Source organism: Leptopilina boulardi, unplaced genomic scaffold (assembly GCF_019393585.1).
Source record: "Leptopilina boulardi isolate dan_hultmark-lab unplaced genomic scaffold, ZJU_Lbou_2.1 LbouV2_223, whole genome shotgun sequence".
Lineage (NCBI taxonomy): Eukaryota > Metazoa > Arthropoda > Insecta > Hymenoptera > Figitidae > Leptopilina > Leptopilina boulardi.
In genome coordinates this window covers 1,732,261-1,757,828 of record NW_026137778.1, presented here as the reverse complement: position 1 = coordinate 1,757,828, position 25,568 = coordinate 1,732,261, and the positions used below count along the sequence as shown (strand labels likewise).

At 25.0% G+C, this 25,568-nt stretch overlaps 2 protein-coding genes across 2 annotated transcripts; one reads left to right on the top strand and one right to left on the bottom strand.

The window, feature by feature from the left end:
• The first annotated feature begins 1,150 nt into the window (after window positions 1-1,150).
• On the top strand, window positions 1,151-18,643 carry LOC127279733 (homeobox protein MSH-D-like). Its single transcript, XM_051302257.1, has 5 exons — window positions 1,151-1,773; window positions 1,918-2,040; window positions 13,690-13,925; window positions 18,007-18,143; window positions 18,330-18,643. Exons 1-5 carry the CDS (start codon window positions 1,572-1,574, stop codon window positions 18,541-18,543), a joined length of 912 nt encoding a protein of 303 aa, XP_051158214.1. The 5' UTR covers window positions 1,151-1,571; the 3' UTR covers window positions 18,544-18,643.
• Window positions 18,536-24,329, bottom strand: LOC127279732 (cyclin-H). Its single transcript, XM_051302256.1, has 6 exons — window positions 24,077-24,329; window positions 22,990-23,214; window positions 22,746-22,919; window positions 22,425-22,650; window positions 21,765-21,876; window positions 18,536-19,075 (listed from the first exon to the last, which is right to left on the bottom strand). Exons 1-6 carry the CDS (start codon window positions 24,191-24,193, stop codon window positions 18,940-18,942), a joined length of 990 nt encoding a protein of 329 aa, XP_051158213.1. The 5' UTR covers window positions 24,194-24,329; the 3' UTR covers window positions 18,536-18,939.
• Window positions 24,330-25,568: the final 1,239 nt, after the last annotated feature.

Genomic DNA, 25,568 nt, shown 5'->3' with positions numbered 1-25,568 from the left:
AATTTTTTTTTTCAACCGCGTTTGGAAACATGAAATTTGGTAAAATAAAGAAAATATATTCGACTTTTTTCAATGCATGCGACTATTTTCCAAAACTGAATTATTAAATGAATATTAACTAGAATTCATTGCAAAATTAATTATTTTCAATAATTTTAATCAAATTTTTTAAAAATTTTATTTAAAATATTTTTCAAAGGAAAGTTCTTTAAAATTCAATTGTCTAAACTTTTTTTTATAAAAATTCATCAATTAAAATTGATGAAAGTTTTGATTTAAAATTTCCTGAAATTCAATTATTTCTGAAAATTTTAGCTTTAAATCTTCAAAAATTTAATTATTTCTAAAATTATTCGGAAAATTAATTATTTCTAATTTTAATCAACGTTTTCAAAAATTTAATTTTTTAAAAATATTTTTTAATTCAAAATTCTCAAAAATTTAATTATTATTATTATTATTATTATTATTACAAATATTTTATTTAAAAATCTCTAAAAATTCAATTAATTCTTTAAATGTTAACTGCAGCTTTATAAAATTTCAATTATTTTAAAAATTTTTTCTAAATTAATTTTTTTTCAATAATATTTTATTTAAGTTCTTCGAAAAGGTAATTATTTCAATCATTTTTTAAACTTCTCAATTCGAATAATTTGCATAAATCAGATTAGAGAATTAATAAAAACTTATTTAAATTCCAATAACAATTGTTTGATAATAATAATAAAATATTTATTATCTAATTGTATTTATTAAAAATAAGAAATCGACTTTTTTGACTTTTTTGTAATGTAAATCGACTAAAACGTCTTTTTTCTTCCCCTTTTTTGTCCTAAAAATACCAAAAATTAAATGTATTTATTAATAGTTTTTAATGAAAAAAACATTTAAAATAATTTAATTTTGTATACATTTGATGTATTTTTTCTATTAAAATTTATTGAAATATTACCTGGAAACAAATTTTTAACCTGGGAAAAGTTTTGGAATTTTATTTGAAAAAAGCGCTAGACAACTTGTTATTAATTATGAGCGCAAATTATCATCATCATCATACGGCGATATAATTAAAAATTTTGTGCCCCGCGATTTAGGTGCTTGCCAAGTACCGCCCCAAATTCACAATCATTGGTTCATCTGTTGGTGACGTTAAAAGCACGTGGGTTTCTCGAACCGCCTTATGTTGAAGGATTTAACTTTTGTGCCAAAAAAAAAAAAAAAAAAAAAAAAAAAAAATGTTTAATACGACTCACTTTCTTGTGACAGAGTACGTTCAAAACTCTAATTCTCTAAACAAGAGTGTCACTAATAGAACAGTTAGTTTGTTTTTAGATGCATTTACAAGTGACACTCATATTCAAAATACAAATTATTAATTTTCATTGAAACATTATTTTAAATATCGAGCGTGTTAATTTTTAATTAGTGAATATTGTTTTATAAATTAGATATTAATTTACTATAAAATTGTCAAATTAATTTTGAATAAACGTATCGAATAATGTTGGTGATCAACAAAAATCAGATAAATATTTTTATTATTTAATGTGTAGTGTCATTAATAAAAAATGTCATTTGAAAAAGTGAGTGTTCCCGACGAATCATTAGGCATGAGATGTCAAGGAAGTGATCATTTAAAAAGATCATCGTTCAGTATTGAAAGATTGTTAGCTCCTTGTGAAAAAAGATTTGAAGACAACCAGCTTCATAATCATCATCATTCTTCCTTAAATGACAAAGACGAAAATACTGCTAAATCTGCAAAACATTGTGAGTGATAATTTTTTTTTTTTTTTTTTTTTTTTTTTTTTTTATAATAATTTTTCCATCATTCAGCCTCCGACGTTTATTTTTCTTAATTTTGGTCACTTGCAATGGAAATTTTTTTTAAGTTTTCCCTTTTTTTTTTGACAGTTTATCAACAAGAAAAAAGACTTTCAGTGACACCAGATTCTTCAATGTCGGCTATAGAAGAAAGTAATTTTGAAGAATCTGATATTATTTGTTCAACATCACCTGAACCAGATATAACTTATGGTGAGTTTAATGTGTTTATTCAAAAATGTAATTACAGAATAACAATAAATAGCTGTAACAAACAATTTGTACTGTAGTTTATTTTAATGAAGGAATAATATTATGATTTTATAGAATGGCAAGTTTTTATTATTATATATTCTCTGTTTTGAAGTTGTCTGAATACAAATTATTTTAAAAATTTTAACCGAAAAAATATTTTGAGATTTTAGTCTGAAATTAAATTAATCTTTGAAAGTAAAAAATATAATACTTGTATTTAATTTAAACTGAATATGGTGTGAAAATAAAATATTTATAAATTTACAAAACACGTGACTTTTTTGAGATTTAAGTTAAAAAGCACTGTCTTAAATTATGAGCATTAAAGCTGTTTTAAAAAAGTTGTAACTTAAAATAAAGCTCCTTTCTTCTCATTATATAAAGATTTTATTTTTACACTTTGAAAGCATAATAATTATAGTAGAAAATGTTTTTGTTTTGGGTTATTTGTTGTTACTCTGTAATTTCTTCAAATTTTCCCTCACAGCACCGAAACTTTCCTGAAAATTTAGTAAATATTTACTTGCAATATTTGGAATATTTAATTTGCAAAGTTTAGTGAAAATTTTATGTAAAGATTTAAATATCCCGATTAAACAAATATTTAGTATGAAACTTTTCTGAATATTTAAATTAAATTTTCAGGAAAGTTTCGCGCTAAACATTTATTCAAGTGGGACATTTAAATCTTTACAAAACATTCAATAAACATTGCAATTAATTATTCCAAATATTGCAAGTAAATATTTACTAAATTTTCAGGAAAGTTTCGGTGCTGTGGGGGTTTTGAAAGTTATTTAATTTAAAAGTTTTTTTTTAATAAAAAATTAGTAAATAGATAATTAACTTGTAGCGTAACGCAAAATTTTGTTTTATTAAAACAATAATTTTTTCTATTAAAATTTTTATTATTATTATTATTATTATTATTCTACTATTTTTCTATTTTTTTCTATTTTTTCTATTTTAGTTAGAAAAAAATTACGGAATAGAAAACTTTCTTAATTTTCTAAAAATTTCTGGTCAATTAATTAAAAAAAAATTTTTAAATTAAATTATTAATTAAATTAATTAATTAATTAATTAAAATTAATTTTTAAAAAAAAATTTGGTATTTTTAAAAAATTTATCGTTTTTTTTGAATTCCTAAAATAATTATTGCTTTTTCTTTCAATCTCTTCTTTTTTTATGATTTTCATTTATTTTTTAAAATTCTTCTGTTTTTTTATTTTTATCAATTTTCTCTTCCAATTTTTCTTTTCTAAAAAGTTTTCTTTCTAAAATTTTCCATTTTTCTTTCAATTTTTTTGACCTATTATTTTCTTTTATTTCATCAAAATATTTTTTGATTTTTTCTTTTCCGATTTTTTCTCGGATTCTTTTTTTTTTTTTAATTTTTCCCTTTAAGGTTATATGATTGTTGTGATTTCACATGTAATTATTCTCCGCAGGTTTTCTCGCAAAATATTTGATAGATTAAGCTAAAAATTTTCGAAGAACTCAAAAATAGTATAAGGATTCGTTGTCATGTGCCAAAATTTATTAATATTTTGTCAAAAAAAAATTATTTTTAAAAAATTGCATATTTGAGGAAAACTCAATATGTCGACAATACGATTTTGATGATTTCCTATTTAAATATGGAATTTGTTAAGAATCTATTTTATGATTTTTAAGTGTTTTTTTCAAATGCAAGACAAAATACTGAAATAAAAAAAAATAAAAAAATTTCAATTGGTTAAACTATTATATATCTACTACAAATTTTTTTTAAAATTTTTTCATCCCTCAATACAGTAATATACTTGAGGAAACTTTTTTCTTAAAACTTTCTTAGAAACTATGCTGTCCCCATATACCCCAAATTTTATGAAATTTTCTAAATTTTGGGGTAAATGGGGACAATCAGTTTCATGCGTTTAAAGCTTATCTAAAATTTTTTCTGCTGCATAAAATTAATCCTGGGAACGTAAATAACAACTTAAAAAAAATAAACCCGCAAATATTACCTTTTAAAGGAAGAAACTTATGTAATTTGTGAAAAATAGCGATTTTGTACCCATTTACCCCAACTGTCCCTAATCTGGCACATGACAACGAATTATTATACTATTTTTGAGTTCTTCACAAAATTTTAGCTAACCGAAATTTTTATTAATTCAGATATTAATGAATTTTATTATTTTCCACACAATGCACATATATCACATATATTCGTTTCAAAAGAATATATGAATACCTGAGAAGATTATAATATCTCCTTATATACGTTATATTTTAGTTCTTCATCAGTTATCTTCTTGACGTTGAAGTTTATGAAGTGAGTTGCTTGATATTACTTGCGGATAAGTCGTATAAGAATATCTATAAGATTGAACCAATTATGCTATCAATTCATTTGTATAGCTTCTTCGTATAGCCGGTAAGGTTCACGTGAACTCCATGATCCATTACTTCCTGCGAGTTCCACGCCCCCTCAATGTTTCTACTCTCCATCCACTATTTATCTGTCTCGACTCCTAATTCTGCCATGGAAATGTGGCAAAACGTTATTTCACGCAGGAGTATGTGTTAAAAAAAACAAAAAAAAAAAAACCATTTATACAAATGGATCAAGAAAACTTTTCCAAAATATTTTGCTTTGAATTTTTGCTAATAGAGGTTAATTTGAAGTTTATGTCAACAAATCAGATTCAAACATGGTGTCGTAAACATACGTTGTTTTGAAGCCTTGATACCTCATTTCAATGTATTTTTTAAAAATAATTTTTCATAAAATTTAGATTAAAATTAAATTCCAAGTTATATATATTTTTATCAGAAAAGCAGAATTTTCAAATAGAATGAATAGCGGTACTATTTATCGACCATATTCATTGAAATTCTTCCTGTCATTTTTTTTTTGTAATAAAAAATGTAAAAAATTAAGGCCTAATCACAATAGAAACATAACCGGAATCGCAAACGGAAGAATTAGTAAGAGAAGAACAACAATATATGACTATCCTTCTCTAACTCATTCTTCAGTTTGCGATTACGGTTACGTTTCTATTCTGCGTTGGCCTTTAAGGCCAGGTAGAACTCGTCAAATGTAAACAAACATGACAATTTACGTAATTATTGACAAATTTGCGACAGCCCTTTTTTTAATAGAAAATAAAAATTGTTCTTTTTCTATGTGAAAATGGAAAATTCATATATAAAACTACAGCCTGACACCGTATTTGACTAATAATATGAATAATATTAATAATCATAATAAAATGAAAATTACACTGAAACAACAATTTTCTCTAGGTTACGAAAACCATTTGAGTATATCTGAGGCACGGACGTTGAGAAACTAGGTGGGAGAAATAGTGTGGGAAGGGGTAAAAGACCTAGTCTCTGTCCTCTGGTGGGGGTATGATTTCAGAATTTTACCCTTTCCAAGATGTGAACGTCCAATCGCTCAACTTTTTCTCCCACCTAGGTTCTCAACGTCCGTGCCTCAGATATACTCAAATGGTTTTTTTTTCGTAACCTTGAGAAAATTGTTGTTTCAATGTAATTTTCATTTTATTATGATTATTAATATTATTCATATTATTAGTCAAATACGGTGTCAGGCTGTACTTTTATATATGAATTTTCCATTTTCACATAGAAAAAGAACAATTTTTATTTTCTATTAAAAAAAATGCTGTCGCAAATTTGTCAATAATTACGTACATTTTCATGTTTGTTTACATTTGACGAGTTCCACCTGGCCTTAAGGGGTATGATGACCGTAACATAACCTCAAAAACTAAAAAATTGTTTTTAACATATAAACATTAATTTCAATCAATTTTGGAGAAAATTTAGTTATACAAATTTCAGAAAAAAATAATATTTAGTTATTACGATTTTTGTCTGAGCTGAAAGAAAAAAATAAAAATGTTAAAAAAATTATTGAATCGTTAATTTCGAAAAGGGCTAGTTTACTATAAATTGTTATGCGAAAATGACACTTATTTCGCTTTTTCGAGTTGAGAGTCCTTTTCGAAATTCACAATTCAATTATTTGACGCAAGATTTTGACTCAACATTATTTTTTCTGAAAAGTGCATAACTATATTTTCCAAAGTTGATTGAAATTAATTTCTATTAAACTTTAAATTTGCATTAAAAACAGTTCAAAATAATTTTTTAATTTGAGGTTATATGTAAAAATATATAAAATATGTTCCGATTAATTAAGAAGTCCGAAGGATAATATAATGAAAAATATTTTCAATTTCCTAAAAAATAAATATTTAAACCTATAATTAAATTTAAATTAATATTAATTAATTAAAATTAAAATTACAAAAATAAATTAAAGAAAACACATTTTTTCTTTTCTGATGATGATTTGAAATTTATGTAATAATTTTTCTTTTCAAATATAGTAAAAAGAAATAAAAAATGTTCTTATGTCCTAATTAAAAAGTATAAGTGACATTAACAGAATTTTAATGAACGAAAATTTTGATTGTTTCTTATTAATCTTAAAAAGAGCTCGTATGTCTCAATGAGTATGACAGTAACCGACTAATTTTCTCAGTGGCATCTCCAACTTTGGTGATTTACTGAGCGTAATAGTCGGGCGCAATAAATTTGAGATCTAAGTAAAAGTAAGATTCTTGTTCAGGACACGAAGACTTTGAGATATGTGGGACGACGCGTTCAACTACAAAGCCGTCATCGTATCGCGTAAATCTTAAAAACACGACTCATATATATACAGACTCACAATAATTGTTGCAGTCAATTTACAAAAATTTCCATATTACTTTTGTTTATAATTTCATTCATTGTTATTTTAATTTCTCAATGATAATTCGCTTGTTTTTGAAAATTTTAATAATTCTTCAAAAAGTTTCTTTACCAATATTTATTATATTATTATCAAATTTTACATTTAATTTATAACCTTTAAATTCTCCCAAAAAAAATTACGCTTAGTGCTTTCCCTGTTCTGTCAGACCGCTATTCGCAATTTGAAGGTTAAATAAAAAAAATGAATTTAAAAAATAATAAATCTAATATGTATAAAATTATGAGTTAATTAAAAAAATGTGGAAACGATTAATTAATGTTTTTTTAAACAATAAATATGTATAAACATATATAATAGAGTATATATACGTAACAAAATAATTACCACGGACGAATGAATATTAGCGACAGTTTATCGCACCGTTTCGTCTTACTTTAGCTCTTCATTCATCAACAATAATTAGGGGACAAGTTCGGTGTAGCTCGTGGCAATTAGGTAAACGAGAAGGCGTGGTGTTCTATTCCTGCAGCGTTTCTCTCTACATCTCTTTTTTCTTAGCAGAGAAAGAGAGAGATGAGTTTGTCCTGCTGCCGGTGCTCTCTTTTTATGCTCTTATTCCCTCTTCTTGGCAAACCCTTTCTAATTTCTTTTCTTCTTTTCAGCTCGTTTTTCAATGCAATCGAAACAGAAACTCGATGACAAATGAGTAGGAACAGAAAAATCTTCAAATTTTTTTTTCTCTCACTTCTATATACTTCCGGTTAACGACACATACATCTTATTTCTTTTTTTCCAATTTTACATAAATTTCACTTTACTATATTTATTGATAATATTAAAGGTCAACACAGAACAGAAAAGTAACCGTAATCGCAATTGTAAACGGAAGAATGAGTTAGAAAAGGCGATAGTCATATATTGTTGTTCTTCTTTTACCAATTCTTCCGTTTGCGATTCCGGTTCCGTTTTTATTGTGCTTAGGCCTTAATTAGGGGCTGTCCATATATCACGTTGACACTTCAGGGGGGGGGGTTAAGAATGTCTAAAAATGTCCACGATGAAGGCGGTTCCAGAATAGGTGCAAAAGCCAAGTACAAGTGCAAGTCCAAGTGGCAATCTCATGAGTGCGAAGGGGATAGGTAGTCTATCTATCTCTCTTGCACTCATGGGATTTGCATTTGGACTTGCACTTGTACTTGGCTTTTGCACCTATTGTAGAACCTCCATTAATGTACACTCGTGGTCAGATATGCCTACACTTTTTTGTCCTTTTCCAATTCATGTGTTGCCATGACAACACGTGCATAAGACAAGGACAGAAAAGTGTAGGCATATACAACCAAAAGTGTATTTTAGCGACCACAATCGGTGGGGGGGGGGGGGTAAAAAAATCAGTACATGGTATATGAATGGCCCCTTAACAAGTATTAGATTTTCCAACAAATAGAATTTGATAGAATTTCAATACAAAAATTTGATAACCTTTTGATAATGAAGTATTACATTTTTATTTACCCACACAGCACTCAAAATTCCCTGAAACTTGACAGAGCCTCACACGGCGAGGTTAGGAAACTTCAGTGGCAACGTTCATACAAGTTTGTGTCGATGTTTAAATGTCCACATGAAAAGAATATTTACACGAAACTTTAAAGAAATATTCACGTGCAATGTTCAGGTAATGTTGTGTCAATATTCACCTATACATATTATATTAGTAAATGAAATTTTCATAACTAGGCGAAAATGTATTTTCAATATTGACACAACATTAATTGAACATTGCACGTGAATATTTACAGTGTAATATTTCCTCAAAGTTTCGTGTGAATATTCTTTTCATGTGGACATTTAAACATCGACACAAACTTGTATGAACCTCGCCATGTGAGGTTCTGTCAAGTTTCAGGGAATTTTGGGTGCTGTATGGGATAGTATTAATTTTGATAGAAATTTTATCCATATGTTTGATAGACATTGATTAAATTTTCCACTTTCTATTGAAAAGGATAGAAATTTCAGTATTTGATAAGTTTTAATTGAAATTTCAATTCTTAGATTATATAAATTTTATCAAATCCAATACTTTTTAATACTTTTTTAAAGCATGGGAGATAAAATAAATAATTTTTATAGAAATTCTACATTATTTTATTAATTTTTCAAAAATTTTGTTTAGTGAATTTTAATTGAAATTAACACCAAGTTATGTTGATTGGCTGGATAAAGATACTTTGAATTGTTGTCAGCAGTGTACAATATATTGGGAATAATTATTGCCTGTATAAGTCAAGTTTGGTTTACAGATGTTGTAATTTCGTTTGTTCGCACAATATTGGTTGAGTGAGTTAAGGGTGGTACAGTTTTAGCCGAGCCAGCAGCGAGCTTTAGGCTTAAGAAGTGTGAGAGACTGAAAAAAAATACGACAATTACGTCGCCATCTGACAATTAGTAGTCGGTAAACGCTTCTTCGTGGCCCATGAGACCCTGCCACGAATAGTTTTTAGAGATATTTATTGCTTAGCAGCAGTAAAGCCACCTGAGCATCTTTTTCACTGATTTTCACGTTCTCCATTCGTTTTGCCTTCAACTGTGTAACCATTAAATAATGCACAATTGTTTGCTGTGCCAAAATTTGATACTATATATTATACAGTTTATTAATTTTCTATATATTATTTCTACTTACATATTTCACAACGATGACAGAAATTACTAATGATTTTATTTACGGATAACTTGTCTTTAATACAATATTACTATTTTATAAATAATAATATGTTTATTATTTACGGTGAATGGAAACTTAGCTATGTACAAAAAAAATTAGGTTATGTTTAGTAATAATTTTACCTTGATCATTTTTAATTCATTTTTAATTATGTAACACCAAAATCAGTTTTTATTAAATATTGAGGATCTAAAAAAGAGTTTATGTTCTTTATGTATTTTCACTACAAAAGTCAGAAACATAATTTAAAATTTTTGGCAGCTAAGGTTATTTTCATCGTAAAGCGTCGCGTATTGTTGTGATTTATAATTAATAAATCTACATAAATAATTTCGTAAATTCATTCCAAAATCCTGGACTGGGTTGCTTGATTAAAATCCGTACGTTCGGAAGCATAAACAAAACAAAATTTTTAGACAAAACTTATTTTTTTGTTTGACTGAAAAAATGTTTTTTTTACTAAGTTATAAAGTTTTATAAAAAAAAAAATGGAACAAAAAAAGGCGTTTTTAAGTAATTTGAATTCAAAGATTTTTAGTAAAATGTTGTTTTAAAATTTGGTTATTTTTGAATACTTTAAAATTTTTTTTTATCGGATTTTGTAAAGAAGAGTGAAATCTCTTTGAGGTCCAAAAAGAAAAATGAAATATCCCGATCAAAAGATTTTTTTTCTTAATTTTAAGGGTATGTGGGCAAAGGACGTTTTTTTGTGGTTTGAAACTTTCTCTGAAATAAAAAATGATTTCGGGTTAAAATTTAGGAGAAATGATTTTGTTTAGTACAAGGAATCTCGCTGTTTTACTCATTTACCATAACTTAACGCAAAAATAATAAAAATAAAGCAATAAATAATAAAATAATGTATTATATCGTAGTTCATTCAGCGGCCACTTACTCGAATTGGCGCTGTTTACTGGAGCACTGACACACTCAAGCAACGTCTGTGTATGCGCCGCCATGTTTCTTTTCATTTTCGTTTAAAAATCACACTTTTTAAACTTCATTTTTTAATAATTTAATGCAAAATTGTGTATTTTTCGGAGAACAGCGAGATTCCTTGTACTCTAATCTATCATCCCTCAAAATTTTAGACAAAAATCTTTTCTCATTTTAGAGAAAGATGTATACTACCAAAACACATTCTCCTATACTTGGTCACGTGGGAGGTTTCCACATACCCTTAAGATAGATTCCGACTTGGAAAATTCAGGCCTCGGATACTTTTTCGACTTTTTATGACTTTTTTCCGACTTATTTTAATAAGATTCGATTTTTTCGACTTTTTTTTACAAAATATTTAAACAAAATACGTCTTTTTTTAGTATACAATGCAGATCTTCATTAGAACTTCTTTATTTCAATTATTATTTAACAAATTTTAAAACAAAATTTTTCACTAAATTAATTGTTTTTAATAATTTTAATGAAATTCTTCACAAAATTATTTATTTTTAATTATTTTTCAAATAAAAATTGTATGAAATTCAATAATTGTTTATAATTTAAAAACAAATCACCAAAAATTTAAATTTAAAGCTTTTTATATAAAACTTTTTGAAATTTAATAATTTTAATAATAAATCTTCTGAAATTCAATAATTTAAATGATTTTTATAACATATTTTTTGAAAATTCATTTATCGGAAAGCATTTTTCAATTAAAAAATTGTAATGTTCAATTTTTGTCTTTAATTTTTATTAAAATTATTCAGCAAAAGAAATTACCAAAAAATTACAATTCAAAATCACTTGACGTTCAATTATTTTCAAAAATTTCAATTATTTAAAACATTCTAAAATTTAATATTATTTCTAAAAATGTCAACTGTAACACTTTCAAAATTTAATGATTTTAAATTATTTTTATAATATTCATCAAAAATTCAATTTTTCGAAATCATTTTTCAGTTAAAACCAATTTAAATTCAATTTTTGTTTGTAATTTCTAATAAATTCTTAATCACCAGAAGTTACTACAGAAAATTTTAATTAAAAATCGACTTGAAGTTTAATTAATTTCAAAAATATGAATTGTAAATCTTCGAAAATTTAATTACTTTTAAAAAAATGTTATCTAAAATTATTTAATAAATTATTTTCAATTATTTGAAATTTCATTATTGTCTGAAATTTAACAAAATCTTTTGAAATTTCATTATTTCTAAAAATTTCAACTATAAGGTCTTCCAAAGTTCAATTATTTTTAAAAAAATTTAATTATTTAAAAAAGTTTTTCTAATAAAAATTCTAAAATTCAATTGTTTTCAGAATCTGTTTTATAAATTTGTCCTACTTAATTAAAATTAAGGAATTAATAAAATGAATTTAATAGATATATAATAACATTAGTTATTTAAAGTAAAATATTTATTAACAAATTAAATTTAATTAAAATAAAGAAATCGACTTTTTCGAATTATTAAATTAAATTCTTGATAAATTCCTAAAAAAAAAAATTTCAGCCAAAAAGAAAAACGTTTCGCCTAAAAAGCATTGAAGAACAACATTTTGGAGAAAATAGTATATTATGTGGCAAGCACGTAAAGTAGTACTTTTTAGGTGAGGATGTAATTTTCAGTACGAGCTGTCGTTAGTGCGACGTAGGTGAGACGAAGGCGAGCTGTAGGTGAGATGAAGACGAGCCGAAGGCGAGTCGAGTCGAGCCGAAAGCGAGCCGAGTCGAACCGAAGTCGCACAGACAGCGAGTATTGAAATCATCCGAACCTAAAAATTACTACGTGCGAGCCACATACGCTATTTTTTTCGCCATTGTTATGAAAAAGTGAAACAATTTTAAAGAAAAAAAATAATAAAAATTGATAAATAAAATAAAAGCAAAAAAAAAAATTATGCAAAAATTAACAACTGCCTAAAAAAGACTTTATAGGGCAGTTTACTGCCTAAAAAAGACTTTATACGGCAGTTTGCTGCCTAAAAAAGTCTTTTTTAGGCAGTTGGCCCAAACTGCCTTAAAAAGTGCTACTTTATCTGCCCAAAACAGGCACAAAAAAGACACTTTTTCATGTCAATGGCGAAAAAAATTCATTTTCAACTCCGACGATATCTGATTTGAAATGAATTTGGTCAGTAAAAGTTAAATAAATTTGGTCTACTCTATAAAATATTATAAAATTATTGATATTTCAAAATTGAAAAAATTCCTACTTTAACTTGGGCAGCGGTTTTTTTTATGATATATTATAGTATATAACTTTGAATATTCAATAATACCGGTAAATAAATTAACACCCCTAATCAAGGACTGATTCCGTCCTTTAAACAATAATGAAAATCCTTACAGAAATATTATACATTGATTATAAATTCTTTTTTTTTATAATCGAGCAATCCGGTTCAGACATAAAATGTCACAGAAAATTAAAAGGCATTAAAATAAGCTGCAACGCTTCTTATTTTAATCCAATTTTGCTTATTTTAATCCATTTTGGTATTAAAATAAGCAAAATTGGATTAAAATAAGTAGCGTTGCAGCTTATTTTAATGCCTTTTAATTTTGTGTGGTATTACTAAAATATATATAACAATAACAATATTTTTGTACATCTATCTTTATATATATATTCTCTTCTGACACAACATCGGAAACATGTTCATTAGTATAGCACTCGTTTCGTATAGTTGTTCGCCATATGACGAATGGAAAGATAATTAGAAGATGATAGCCGACGCTTAAAAGTTAAGTCTCTTACTCACAACAAACTAGTTGAAGATATACACTGAAGACGTTCTTCATGATGAGTAAAAGCGCATAGGCGTCAACTATCACCGTATAACGGGGGATAAATATAAACATAAACAGCTTCGTCTTAAAAAAGGTTGAGATTGATGAGGAAGAGAATTCTTCTGGGTAATTGAACCTAACACTGCTGTGTAGCGTGCTTTCTACGCGAGGTACATCACATAAACTTATTCTTAATGGGTCTGGCACGCCTCTCGAGAATAAAATATGGAGATTTAATTTTTATTTAATCATTTTTAGCAACAATGCTAAATTCGAATATAAGTATTTTAAAAAAAAATACATATAATTAATTACTTTGTGTGTAATAATTATTTATTTTTATTTTTATAGAAGCATGCACCAGCAGTATCGATAATAATTCAACAAACAGAATTGATGTCGATGAAAAAGATATTCATGAAAGAAGTTCAAGTGCAGCTAGTGATGAGGAGAGAAAGAAAAGACCTCGAACGGCCTTTACAGCGGCTCAAATCAAATCTTTGGAAGCTGAATTTGAGAGAAATAAATATCTCAGCGTCGCCAAAAGATTGCAACTTAGTAAAAGTTTAAAACTCACTGAAACACAGGTAACTGAAATTTTAAAACTCAACCTGTCTATTATCCACTAATTGCATATGTATTTGAACCAAATAAATAATGTTTTGTAAAAAATAAAAAATATTTAAGGGAAATAAATAAACTAATTGAGGACGTATAAAGATTCTCAACATTTAATTTAAAAGAATTTTTACGGCGTCAAATTTTAAATTATCAAATTTTTATTTAGTAAAATTATATAAAGTAGATTTTCTAGTACATCGAATTTTAAATTAATAAAAATTCAATTTAACGGAATTTATTTCAAGAAAAATTTCTTAAAGAACAATTTTTATAACAGAATTGTTATTTTAGTAAATTTCGATTTATCAAAATATTTACTTAACAGAATTTTCATTAAATAAATCCACAATTAACAGAATTTCTATTAATTTAACAAAATTATTAATTAACAAAGTTTTTATGAAAGAAAATTTTAATTCGAACTAATTCTTATTTAACAGAATTCACATTTAAGAAAAATTCTACTTAGTTCTTTTTTTGTCAATTTTTATAGACATAAATTTCGTTATATTGAAATTATATTAATTTAAAATTTTTTAAAAGTATTAGAAAAAATGCTTTATAAGAGTTCTGCTAAATAGAAATTCTTTTAAATCGAATTTTAGTTAAATGTAAATTGAAAATTTTGCATAATATAAAATTCACTTTATACAATTTTGCTAAATAGAAATTCGATAATTTAATATTCGACGCCGTAAAAATTTTTATAAGTTAAATGTGGGTATTAGCATTAAATAATAAATTATTCGTATTAATGAATAATTTACTTTATTTCAAGTTGAACCGATAAAATAAAATTGTATCAAATAATTTTTATTTATATATATATTAAAAAACCAAATATTTCACTGAAAAAAATTAATTAATTGTTATCCAAGTTTAAAAAATCATTTATTAGATTCAATAAATAGTAGTAAATAATTATTTACTTAATGAATATAAGATATATCACATGTTTAATAATTGAGTGTGAAGGCCAACTTTTTAATTTGCATTTGCTTTGGGAAAAAAGTAAAAATTTTGAAACTTATATTTACTTTAATTTATGTATTTATAAAAAATTCCAGAAAATTAAAGAAATTCACTGACTTTTCTCTGACTTCCCTGACCGTTAGACACCCTATTTATCCTCATTTTTTCATATTTAAATGTCATTTATTACAAATAACAAAATTTATCAAAATTTGAATTTGATGAAAAATAATTTCATGCAAACTTTATTTATTCAAACCCATTGTTAAACAAGGAGGGGGTCCTTTATGTTTATTTCATAAACATTATGCTTCCTCATTGTGTGAAGCAAAAAATTCGCTTCCTCGTGAAGGAAGCAATGAATTTGTCCAATTCAATTGATTGATTTAAAAAATTTCGAGTTAAAAATGTTTTAAATTAATTAAATTTTTTGAAAAATAAAGAAAATTTTAATTAATTTTGAGTGTAACATAAACTTTATATATACGAATCGATTCGTTTTAATGCAAGGAATACAATTATTTTATTCATCAACTTGTATTTAAAAAAAACACAAAATTTTTTAGCTAAAATATGAATTTTCGATTTTTCAATTTTTATTAATTCTCAAATTTTAAATCAAATCTATACTTTATATATACCAACCAATTCGTTTCAATGCAGGGAATAAAATTATTTCATATACAAACATGAATTTAAATAAACACATCATTTTATAGCTAAAATGAGAATTTTTGATTTTTTAACTTTTTTAATTCTTTAAATTTCAATCAAATCTATACTTTATATATATCAATCGATTCATCTTGACATAAAGAAGACGATTATATTATATATTACCTTAAATTTTTCGATTTAAAAATTTTTTCAATTAAAAAAAAATTTTTGGAAAAAAGACGATAAAATTTTTTTTTTGGGGTATTTTTAAAAATCCTCTCGTCATTTTTGAGAGATTAATGTGTTAAATAAGCCTACCAAATTTTATCCAAATCCATTAAAACCTGTTAAAGATATCGTGTTCACAAAAACGATCCACACACACATACACACACACACACACACACATACACACACACATACATACATCCGGACAATTGATCAGGATCTCATATAACATGTTTCTATATAGAGGAAAATTTGTTTTCACCATTTTTAAAAAGTTTATAAACGAAAGGACTACATAGCTTCCTCCACGAGGAAGCAAAAACAATTTTTTTCTAACATTATGTTTGAAAATAATATTTTTTACCATTTTAGAATTTTTATTTTTTGAAAAAAAATTTTTTTTTAAATCCATATGATTGATTGTTCAAAATCAGAAAACCGGGAAAAAAATTGTTTGCTTCTTTTTATAAAAAAAAATTATTGTTTAGAAACTGTATTTTTTGAAAAAATTAACAAATTTAAAAACCCTTACGCTTGATTGTTCAGAATCATGAAAAAAAGTATTTTAAAAAGTTGTCGATGAAAAAAAATGAAAATTATGATAGAAGTTAAAATCTCAATTTTTCCGAAATTTTATGTTCTATTACAAAATTTGTTAACTATAATAAAATATTTGTCTCTAAATTTTAAATCATTTTGTACCCTCAATAATGTCGAAAAAAAATTAACACCCTAAAACAACGAAAATTTCACTGGTTTCTCATCCCTTAACGTGACACAAATAAGATAATATTTTCTGAAAAATTATTTTCTTTTTTTTTTGCAGAACAATGTTTCTGAATATTTATTAAATCTGATTCAATTTAAATTTATTAATTAGGTAGCAAACTTTGTTTTAAAAAAACTGTTCTTATAAAGTACTTTTTTATATCAAACATTGTAAATTCTTTTCATTTTTATTTCTTTTTGCGCGCACTTTGGCTTACCTACTTATTTTAAATATTTTTTTTTTTCTTCGTTTATATTAAATTTTTTATTTTTCTTTTATTGCAATGTTGTTGTTCATGTACAAAACTATATATATGTGTGTAAATTTTTGTGTAAATTTTGTTCAACTGAAAAAAAAATTCATAAAATAATTAATAAAAAAAATTCATAAAAATAAATAATTTATTAAAGTTAATAAAATGAATAAATAAAAATCCCATTATACTTTACAATGTTTACACTTTACACGAGGTTTTATAAACATTTTTTGTAAAAAAAAAAAAATAACCTTCGTTATCAATGTAAAACTTTTACAATAAATATAGTTGAAAATTGTAGTTAAATTTTTGCATAAATTTCCAGATGTTTCCTTTTTCTCCGAAAGACTCTTTTTTTTCTATATAGAGAATTAAATATTTCAAATTTCTAATGTTTCAATATGAGATGAGTTTTTAATGAATTACGATAAAGGCACATACACTTCCGCAGCCTTAAGATTCATAGGTTTTTGAATTTCCGCGAACTGGAGATGAACTAACTATGAATTATGGGACTACAGGAATTATGTAGCACCATATGTGTAGGCGCCAATTCATGGGGCTTGGCGCCATAGGGGAGATTCCTTCCTTATATGTATCACCAATTAGCACCTAACCACCCCTTTTTATTTATTTTACATTTTATAAACAATTTTCTAAATCATTAGAAATTTTTTTCTACATTCAAATATTTATATAAAAAAAAAAAATACTAAATACGAAGGATTTTCAATTTTTATATAATTTTTTCTCTACTTTCGAGAGAAAAGGAAAGTATTTTTGAGAAGTATATTTTATCAAAGGCAATTGTTTTTTACAATTTATACGTAATTGTTTTTTCTTTATATTAAGCGAAATAATTATTTTCGAAATCTCTGTAAAGGGAAGTAACCGTAGATGAAAAGCAGAGAGAGAGAGAGAGAGACACGTCGAGCTGCAGACATAACTGTCACAATATTTCTCAAACTTAACGAGCTGTGGTAGCAATGTCAGACCAGAGAGGCGTCGATTTTTTAATTAGGATATATTACACACAGTCCATTTCAACTCCACATATCCTTCTAAATAGTTTAGAAGAAAAAGCACAAAATATTTTTACCTCAAATTTTTACCAACTTTTTATGAACAAATTTTAACAAAAGAATTATTTCTATTCTTTTTACAGATAAAAATTTGGTTTCAAAATAGACGAACAAAATGGAAAAGAAAATACACAAATGACGTTGAACTTTTGGCACAACAATACTATTCAAATTTGGGAATTCCCGCGCCAAGACCAATTTTCGTTGGAGATCGATTATGGTATGAAATGAAACAAAGTCTTCGTGTAGTATTCTACTTTTTTTTTTTAGAAAAAAAAGCAGCACTTGTAGATACATGGTTTTTATTAATAAATAAATATTATGATTATATCAAAATTGTAAAGGATTATTTGGTAGTTTTTTTTTTTCTTGTCATGCATAAATATTAATAGAAAATATTTTTTAGGTTCTTTAATTATCCAGGTCAACCGCAACCTGGATCGTCGCTTTTGCAAACGCATTTATCACCAATTCTTTTACCATCGTCTCTGCCCATTGTTCAACCATTACCAAGTAATTTATCATCAGGACAACATGACACAATTTTTCATGATGTACCTTCAAATCATCCTACTTATCATGTAATGCAAAGAATAGATTTTAGGCATCATGAATCGTAAAATAATAATTATATTATAAAATGTACATTGTTTTACAAAAAAATATTATATTTTCCCCAAAAATTGATTGACAACAAAATATGAGAGAAATATTATTGTAGTTATTTTTTTTTTTTTTTTTTTTTAAATAAGTTTTTACTTGTTTTTAACAATTTTGTTTTTTAAAATATTTTGTAAATTTAAACATTTTGCTAATAAATTATATACTCTTTTAAAAGATATTTGGAATTGAATTTAAAAAAGTTTTAAACTGATATTTATCATATTTGTATTGGTATTGAAAAAAAATAATTATATCAAACTTAAATAAATTATTTAATATCACTCACTGTGGAAACTCAAAATCCAAAATCTTGAAATCCATGTCTAAATTCGATATTTTTATGAATCAAGGAATTAATCACTTGGTGAGACCCTAGACACGCCTAGAGTTTTTTCATCATTTGCCGCTTGATCTTGAATTATTTTTGCATACTTTTCATTGTCCAATAAATCTTCTTCATCCAACATATCCAGCATTCTTTGTTTGTATCTAAAAAAAATTTCAAATTTATTAAATATTAATACTCAATAATTATTCTAATTTTCCATTAATACAGTTATACTAACAATAAATTTCACAATATGTTTTTTATAATTCATATTTAAAAAATTTTCCTTATTTTTTTGTTTTCGTTTTCGTTTTTTATTGAAAAAATAGAAAAAAATAGGGTCAAACCACTGAAAATCATTTGAGATACTTTATAAGTAAATATTTTTCAAATTTATTATTTCTCAAACGGAGCAAAAAAACCTCATTAAATTTTTATAGCGGTTAAATTATATCAATATTAAAATATGTACGAAATCCCAAATTTTTTGAAGCTTCTAGAAAAAAGTTACAAGCTTTGAAAAATTGTGTAATTTTTTTACTGAACAAATTTTTTAAATTCGAATCAATATTTAAAAGTAAAATAATTATACAGTGTGTTCAAAAAGTAATGAAACTTGCAAATACGTTCAATTTTTGTTTTGAACATTTTTCACGAAAATGCGTACTTTTCGAGATATTTGCAAGTTTCCATACTTTTTAAACGCCCTGTATAACAATTCCATCATTTTATGATGTATAATAAATTGATTTATGTTTCTAAGAAATAATAATATCTAATATTTTATAGTTTTTGAATAATGTCACAAAAAAATAGCAACATTTTATGTTACAAAATCACAACGTGAACCTCCTACTTTTAAAACAAGGAGGGGGTCCTTTATGTTTATTTCATAAACATTATGCTTCCTCATTGTGTGAAGCAAAAAATTCGCTTCCTCGTGAAGGAAGCAATGAATTTGTCCAATTCAATTGATTGATTTAAAAAATTTCGAGTTAAAAATGTTTTAAATTAATTAAATTTTTTGAAAAATAAAGAAAATTTTAATTAATTTTGAGTGAACATAAACTTTATATATACGAATCGATTCGTTTTAATGCAAGGAATACAATCATTTTATTCATCAACTTGAATTTAAAAAAAACACAAAATTTTTTAGCTAAAATATGAATTTTCGATTTTTCAATTTTTATTAATTCTCAAATTTTAAATCAAATCTATACTTTATATATACCAACCAATTCGTTTCAATGCAGGGAATAAAATTATTTCATATATAAACATGAATTTAAATAAACACATCATTTTTTAGCTAAAATGAGAATTTTTGATTTTTTAACTTTCTTTAATTCTTTAAATTTCAATCAAATCTATACTTTATATATATCAATCGATTCATCTTGACATAAAGAAGACGATTATATTATATATTACCTTAAGTTTTTCGATTTAAAAAATTTTTCAATTAAAAAAAAATTTTTGGAAAATAGACGATAAAATTTTTTTTTTGGGGTATTTTTAAAAATCCTCTCGTCATTTTTGAGAGATTAATGTGTTAAATAAGCCTACCAAATTTTATCCAAATCCATTAAAACCTGTTAAAGATATCGTGTTCACAAAAACGATCCACACACACATACACACACACACACACATACACACACACATACATACATCCGGACAATTGATCAGGATCTCATATAACATGTTTCTATATAGAGGAAAATTTGTTTTCACCATTTTTAAAAAGTTTATAAACGAAAGGACTACATAGCTTCCTCCACGAGGAAGCAAAATAAATTTTTTTTTTTATTATTTTAATAAATTAAATTTAAAACGAAATAAAATTTATACGATATTGTGACCAATGAACTTAAAAATTCACCTAGTTTTAAATATATTAAAATTAAATTTTTTAAAAATATACCAGCAACCACTCTCAGATGATTTTCAGTAGTGGTTTGATCTAATATTTCGCCAGTTTAAAAATAACTAATGGAAGTTTAGTATTAATTTAGAAATTTAATTCCAATATTTGTGTAAATTAGTTCTTCACCAAAAAATAAGTACTTGAATATATTAGATGAGGAAAATTTTTTTTTCTATATTTTTGAACTAAGACAGATTTCAAAATTTTAATGAAGTAGGACAAATTTCTAAAAAGAAATTTTTAAAGTTCCATTAAAAATTTTTTTTTTAAGTCTAATTTATGCGAATCATTTGAATTAAAAATTTTTGCATAGTTTTTAGTTTTAATGGTGAAAACAATTTTTGGAAAAGTTACAGTTGAAATTTTTAAAAATAATTGAATTTCAAAAGATTTTTCAAAATTTTACAGAACTGAAAATAATTTTAGATATCCTTTTTTTTAAAAAACAATTGAATTGAAAATAGTTTAAGATAATTGAATTTTTAAAAGAATTTCATTCAAATTATTTAAAATAATTAATTTAGAGAATAATTTTAGTTAAAAAAAAAGTCGTAAAATCCGAGGCCTGAATAGTTTATACCAAATGAAAGTCGAAAAAATTAAGATTATGTTCTTATATTCCACATATTTTAATAATTTTTAAAATTCTAAATAACTTCGATCCATTAATTAATACGGTAAGTTATCCACTTCACAGAAAAACCCAAAATCCGATTAAATTAAAAAAAAATTCATAAATTTCCGCCATATTGAATTTTAAAAAACGAACCTTGGATTCATAATCAGTGACCCAAAAAACTATTAAATCAAGTTGAAATATAAAATTTTCTATACAGGATAAAATGAACCGTTTTGGTACCGATTTCAGCAATTTAATTAATTCGAAGGAGGGTTAAATTAAAATATTTAAAAAATATTACATTTCACTGTCTGGATTGTTGTCTTGATTTCTGCATCTTTCCAATTTCTTTTCTAAAGGCCTCACAAATTCTCTTGTAGGAGTTTCAATGAATTTAGCCATCGATCTTATTTCTGAAAATCAAAATACTTTAATACAGTCGACTCTCGATAAATTGAATCTCAAGGGGATGGGAAAAAAAGTCCAAATTATAGAGTTTTATTTATCGAATGTTTCAATAATCAAATGAAGATAAGAAAAAATTCAAATTAACAAGAGGTACATTTTTCATAAGTTTAGTTTGTAACGGAAGGTTCTGTTATGTTATGTTATTTATTCCAAAGAAATCTGTAATTTTGTTTTGTTTAAGTGCATCCCAATGTTTAAAGAATTTTTTATTTAATGAAAAATTATATAAAGTTTGGTTTCATAGAATTCAAATTATAGAGAGTTCGGTTCCATTGAATTTAATTTGAGTGATCGAAGATAAATTAACGTCAAAAAAAAAGTTCAATTTATCAAGTGACCAAAATTAATGGAATTTTTTCAATTTATCTAGTGTTTTTAAAAGGGCCTGAAAAACACTTCAATTTACTGAGATTCAATTTATTGCTAATCAATTGAGCAAGAGTCGATTGTATGGATTTGACAAATTAGTAAATTCTTTTTGTAAGTATCTTACTTCTAACTGCTTCGATAATTCCTCCCAAATGGTCCCTTGAAAATAGAATATCAGTAACATAACTGTCTAAAGTTGATGAGATTTTTGATGCTGCATTAAGAATAGCGGACAATGCTATTTGACTTGGAGCATAAAGTAAAACGCTATCAGTCATAAAAACATTATCAAGAAATTCCTCTATATAAGGACGTAATCTTTCTGGATTTTCTATTCCTGGATAACGTGTCTAAAAAAAAAATTAATATTAATAAAGAATTATTATAATTCAAAAAGTAATTAATTTCAATAAATTGAATTTGTATTTTTAATTTAAAAAAATACCTTAATGTCAATTAATAAACCTTCTACAGGTCTAAATGGATTATGAACAGTGAGATTATAATTTAATTGTTGCATGAGAAGCAATTCATTATTAAGAATAATATCGGATGCTTTATCTCGATCACCTTTTATATTTGACACAAATTGAGATATAGAAACGTTAAATTCTTCAACCTGAAAATAATAATTATATAAATTATATATTTAAAATAAAAAAGTTAAAAAATATTATTAATCGTTTTACCTTGCACGCTAAATATACACAGGTGACTAGTATTTCTTTTGGATGATAATCCATTACACTATTTCTTAAGTAGAATCTTTTGAAATAATGTAATGCAGTTGCTACTGTAGCTCGTGGCATTTGTGGATTAAATCGTTTACCCAATTCTCTCAATTGTGTTTCATAATAACGAACTAAGATACGCTCTTCTGATTCTGATAGAAAATATTCGGCCCTTTGTTCTATCTGTTAAACAAAATAGAATATTTTCAATAAATGAGTAACAAGTTTTTAAAAGTCGATAAATTAAAAAAAAATAAATAAATAAATAAAATAAACTCAGATTTAACATATTAAAAATATGTTAAATTTAAGAAAAAAAATTATGAAGAAAAAATTTAAATTTAAAAAATTTTATTTCCTTTGATAATATTATTAATCAAAAATAATATGTTCACAACTTGATTTTGTAACCTTAAATTTGATACATTTTTAATTAAAAATATTATTATTTAAAAACTGTTTTACATATAAGATATTATTGCTTATCAGAAAAATAAATCAGTTTATTCTCCACAAAAAAATAATAGAATTGTTATAAAATTATTTTATTTTAAGATAACTTTTTTCTGAAAGCTCCAAAAAATTTTAGGATTTACAGATTTTTTTAAAATAATATAAATTGATGTGATACTAAAATTTGACGAAGGTCAAATTCGTTTGAATATTCGTTTCAGAAATATTAAATTTATAAAATTTTTAACTTGAAAAGGTTAATTCTAGGACTTGAAATTAACAAAACGTTATTTTTATATAAATAATGGATAGATAAAATATTATTGAAAGTAACAATATTATTCAAAATAAAAATGGTTTTAAACAGCTATCAATTGTTTAAATGTTAACAAATAATTATTGACTCTTTGTTTTTAAATAAAAACAAGTAAAAAAAAAGGTAAAGATACATAACCTATACATGCATTATAAAATAAGTTTCTTTTAAAAAATACAATTAACCAAAAAATGTAAAATAAGGTTTATTAAATCTATAAAAATAAACTTTAATTTTATTAATTTTATATTATTGAAATCAGAAACAATTACTTACTGACATCTTATTGCCATGTTTTTCAACAAAATTAGCATTAGCCTGTCGTCTCAGTTCTATTAAATCCTTTTCATCACTAAATACCCAATGTTTCTTTTGTGTACTTAAGGGGAACATTTTTTTAAACTAATTAAACATGAAATAACAACTAAAAATAAAAAAAATAATGTTTAACAAAATCAAAGTAAACTAAATTCATACACGTGAACAGTTGCACAGTAAAGTAGTAAACAAATCGAAACGAAACACTGATGCACAACTAGGTTAACTGATTCTAACGTTGGATGTCAGCACCTATCGAAAACTCGACAATACCTACTGAACTATTTCAAATATTCGTGGCAATTTGAAGAATAGTTTTCACGTTCAAACAAATAATAAAAAAAAATAAATTAAAAATAAGGCACCATGGAACATAGGTAATTTTAAGATTTAATGTAATTCATTTAAATTATTATTATTTTAATTAAAAATTGTGATCTCTATAAATTATATCAAATAAATTATTTTTTTTAATTGAATCTTCAAATAATTAAGGGTATGTGGGCAAAGGACGTTTTTTTTGTGCTTTCAAACTTTCTCTGCAATAAAAAATTATTTCGGGTTTAAATTTTGGAAAAATAATTTATTTGTCACAAGAAATCTCGCTGTTCTTCTCATATACTATAACTTTTTTGAAAAAAATAAATTATAGTACCGTGGATGTACCAGTTACTGTCCATGTCCCAGTTTCCGTCCATTTTACAAATATCTCGTATAGTAATTTAAATTATTTTTTAACAATAATTTATTCCTTTTGTCACACAATCGACTTATTAGTTTAAGTAAACAAATAAAAGAAAATAATTTTTTTATAAATGTTATTTTGAAAATTAAACTGGACGGAAACTAGGTCTTAGGTGGACGGTAACTGGGACATCCACGGTAATTAAAAATTAAATAAAAGAAAAATTTGCAAAAAATATTTTTGAGTAATTAATAATTTTTAGTAATAAAAATTATAGTAAATTCACATTCCAATAAACAAATTCTTAATTTAAATATAGATATCTGCTTGAACGATTTTGTACACAGTTTGTAAGTTGTATTTTAATATATGGAAAATCTTTATCACATTTCATTTAAAAATATTATTTGTTTGAATGTAAAATAATTGGTTTAAACTTAAAGGTTAGTTTAGAATAATGGGCGCAAGTAAATCTCAACTGAAAAACCAGTAGAAAATCCAAAATATGACACCTGCTTCACCCTGATTTTCGTTATTCTAGTTCTACCCCATGTATCGAAAAAAACTACCATTCCCTGCCAAATGTCACAATTGAGATGTTCCACTTATTATTTTATATATGTTTTATATAGACCTTTTCATGCTAATCTGTTCTCTTCCAACTCATGCGTCATTATATGCGCTAGATAAGGACACAACGATCAGCATGAAAAGGTCTATTTATTGTCAACTTATCCAATAAGATTTTGACATGATTCTTAACCT